Source organism: Chiloscyllium plagiosum, chromosome 48 (assembly GCF_004010195.1).
Source record: "Chiloscyllium plagiosum isolate BGI_BamShark_2017 chromosome 48, ASM401019v2, whole genome shotgun sequence".
Taxonomy (NCBI): Eukaryota; Metazoa; Chordata; class Chondrichthyes; order Orectolobiformes; family Hemiscylliidae; genus Chiloscyllium; species Chiloscyllium plagiosum.
Window position 1 is genome coordinate 970,000 of NC_057757.1, and position 3,346 is coordinate 973,345.

At 54.4% G+C, this 3,346-nt stretch overlaps 1 protein-coding gene across 1 annotated transcript in view; it reads left to right on the top strand.

The window, feature by feature from the left end:
- The window catches only part of LOC122544291 (B-cell lymphoma 6 protein homolog), a 7,173-nt gene extending 3,863 nt beyond the window's left edge, over nucleotides 1-3,310 (top strand). The window contains exons 4-6 of the mRNA XM_043683371.1: nucleotides 1,136-1,263; nucleotides 2,123-2,293; nucleotides 2,900-3,310. Of these exons, the coding sequence (XP_043539306.1) occupies nucleotides 1,136-1,263; nucleotides 2,123-2,293; nucleotides 2,900-3,222 (622 nt within the window). The 3' untranslated portion in view covers nucleotides 3,223-3,310. The remainder of the gene's footprint in view (nucleotides 1-1,135; nucleotides 1,264-2,122; nucleotides 2,294-2,899) is intronic.
- Nucleotides 3,311-3,346: the final 36 nt, after the last annotated feature.

Sequence of the window (3,346 nt, forward strand, 5' to 3'; positions counted from 1 at the left end):
CTCTACCCCTCGTGATTTTATAAATCTCTGTAAGGTCACCCCCTCGACCTCCTACGCTCCAGTGAAAAAGTGCCAGCCTCTCCTTTATAACTCAAGCTTCCATATCTGGCAACATCTCAGTAAATCGCTTCTGAACCCACACCAGCATGATCACATCCCTGGTGTAACAGAGGCCCCGGGACTGTGCAGAGTTCTCCAGAAGAGTCTGCACCAGTCTCCCATACATCCTCATTTTAGGTTGTACGGGATCTGTCTGCTCGCTCCGCTGACCCTGTTAAAATAACTTCAGTCCTCTGAGCTGGTTTTGTTTTTTTTTTTAAAAGCTTGTGCTCCTTTTTATCCCAGTCCCTCGTTTAAAAGCCCTGGCTGAAGCGGGGTCAGCCTGTCTTAGCACCAGCTGGGTCTGGATAATTGTACAGAGCTTCCTGCTCCTGGAAATTCCCAACTCGGAACCCTGAACCTGTCCCCCCACACACACACCAACCATCACAGCTGCAGAGGGACATGAGAAGGGCTGGCTGCGCTGCTTCAGCGCAGGGGGGGGTGGCTGGCTGCAACTCACTGAGGGGGAGTTGGAGCAGGCCCTGGGAGGAGGTTAGAACAGGAGGCTCTGGGAGGGTATGGACGTCCATTTGGGAGGGAGGTGGAGTTGTAGTGGCCTCTTCCTCTACTCCACAGAGGGGGTGGGGGGGGAGGGGGGTTAAGCCACAGGAAAAGGGGGAGGGGGTGCACCATAACCAGACTGACACAGGGGGTGCATGGATGTGGGGACAGACTGGCACAGGTACGTGCAGACAGGTGGGCACAGATGGATGGGCATTGGCACACACTCGGACACAAACATACTGAGGAGGGAGCGTTGACACCAGTTTACCAGCCGCTGTTTGAGGTGGGCGCAGATGACAAATCGTAACTACTTAAACTGTGACTCCCTTGGAGAGCAAAACTCCTGAGGGCTGCAGTGAGTGGAGGAGAAGTTAATTTTGTCAAGGATGTATTTAATCCCCTGGGTCACTTGCAGAGTGACGGGCTGTGGGTGGAGGGAGCGGCACAGCGAGTGGTGGGGGTGGGGTCAGTAACTCCCCTTTGCCCATTTTCATTGGAGTGACGTCTGTCTGTGTTGATTCCTGTTCAGGTCATTATCTCAGTCCCCAGCGTCACGCTCCTCCTCGGCCAGCTCCCTGTGTGAGCTCCACTCCGAACTCTCCCAACCCGGCGAGGAAATGCCAGAATACCACTCGGAATACTCAGACAGCGGCTCGGGTGAGTGTTAGGGAATGGTGCTGGGCTCCGCCTCCCAGGGCTTGTACAGCGAATCCACCCTGGGATTGAGGAATACTGCCTCCTCATTCTCAGACCCTGGTTCTAAACTTAGAGTCCCTGTAGTGTGCAGAAGGAGGCCATTCAGCCTGACAAGACCACAGTGATCCTGCAAAAGCATCCCAAGTATCCCTGCAACCTCGCATTTCCCATTGCTAGTCCCATCCTGCACACCCCTGGGCACTATGGGACAATTTCCCATGGCCAATCCACCCTAACCTGCACATCCCTGGGCACTATGGGACAATTTCCCACAGTCAATCTGCCCTAACCTGCATATCCCTGGGCACTATGGGACAATTTCCCACAGTCAATCTGCCCTAACCTGCATATCCCTGGACACTATGGGACAATTTCCCATGGCCAATCCACCCTAACCTGCACATCTTTGGGCACTATGGGACAATTTCCCACGGTCAATCCACCCTAACCTGCACATCCCTGGGCACTATGGGACAATTTCCCATGGTCAATCCACCCTAACCTGCACATCCCTGGGCACTATGGGACAATTTCCCATGGCCAATCCACCCTAACCTGCACATCCCTGGGCTGTGGGAGGAAACCCACACAGCCACAGTCTCCCGAGGCTGGAATCAAACCTGGGTCCCTGGCGCTGTGAGGTAGCAGTGAGCTAACCACTGAGCTGTCACACCCCCACTGCAGAGGTGCTGCGACAATCGGCACTGACTGGGTCAAACCCTCTGAGCGTTTTGTTTCGGTGGAGTCTCCTCGTCTAGGCGGTGGAGTGTGCGGGCCGGTTAAACCGTCGTTGAGATGTTTGATGTTGTTTTACTCGCAGAGAACAGCCTGTTCTCCTGCAGCACCTGTTACCTGAAGCTGTCGGATGAGGACTCTCTGCAGCAACACTTCCTACGGGTGCACAGCGATGATAAGCCTTACAAGTGTGACATGTGCCAGGCTGCTTTTCGATACAAGGGGAACCTGGCTAGTCACAGGACAGTTCATACAGGTGAGGTGCAGCCCTGGAAAGGGAGTAGTTTGTAGCAGTGAAACCACCCCGAGTTCACTCGTGTGGGCATCCCTGAGCAGGTCAGGATTTCCTGCCTGTCCCTAGTTCCCCCTCCCGCCGCGGTGAGCTGCCTTATTAAGTCCATCTTGTTGACGTGTTTGAGCTCTTTCACTGACCGGGTAGAAGCATGATTAAATTCTGCCAGTTTCCATGGCGGCATTTGAATACAGAGCATTAGTATAGACCTCTGGGGTACCAGCAGGAAGTGAGCACTGCAGATTCCTGATGACGAGCTTATGTTAGAAACATTGACTCTGCTGCTCCTCGGATGAACCTGACCGACTGTGCTTTTCCAGCATCACACTGTTCACCTCTGGGTCACCAGCCCAGTCAAAGTCCCACTGCACCCAGGCCTCTGCTGGGTGACGTAGCTGGCACCTGGATTGGTTTCTAGGGGTGGGGTTGGTTGCTGGATGGAGCCAGGAGGTCTGTTGCATTTGCTTGGGGACAGAGCCCGTCTCTCGCGGTGCTGTCCCAGCTCCGACATTAGAATACAGAGGAGATCTGAAGAGTGACCACGGGCGGTTTCCGTTCTGTCTGTCTCAGGGGAGAAGCCATATCGCTGTACAGTCTGTGGGGCACAGTTCAATCGGCCAGCCAATCTGAAGACACACACTCGCATCCACTCTGGGGAGAAGCCTTACAAGTGTGAGACGTGTGGAGCGCGGTTTGTGCAGGTGAGTGGCTGGCCTTTGCTCAGGAATTTCGGGCACCTTCGATGGTTTAAAGACACAGCAGCTCATTCTGAAAGGGCTGTCCTTCCCACAGCGTTAGCATTGTGTGTACACGCGGTCCATCTCCTTCCCTGCCCTGTGCTCGCTATCGACTCTTCTCTTTTTTTTCCTCCCTCCCCCACCCTCACTCATTGAATATGGAACTTCATCCCTGTTTCCCAGCTCGCTGTGGTTTCCCATAGCCCTCTAAACACTTACACCCCCTCCCTGTCTCTGTAACCCCCTCCAGCCCCTACACCCCCTCCCTGTCTCTGTAACC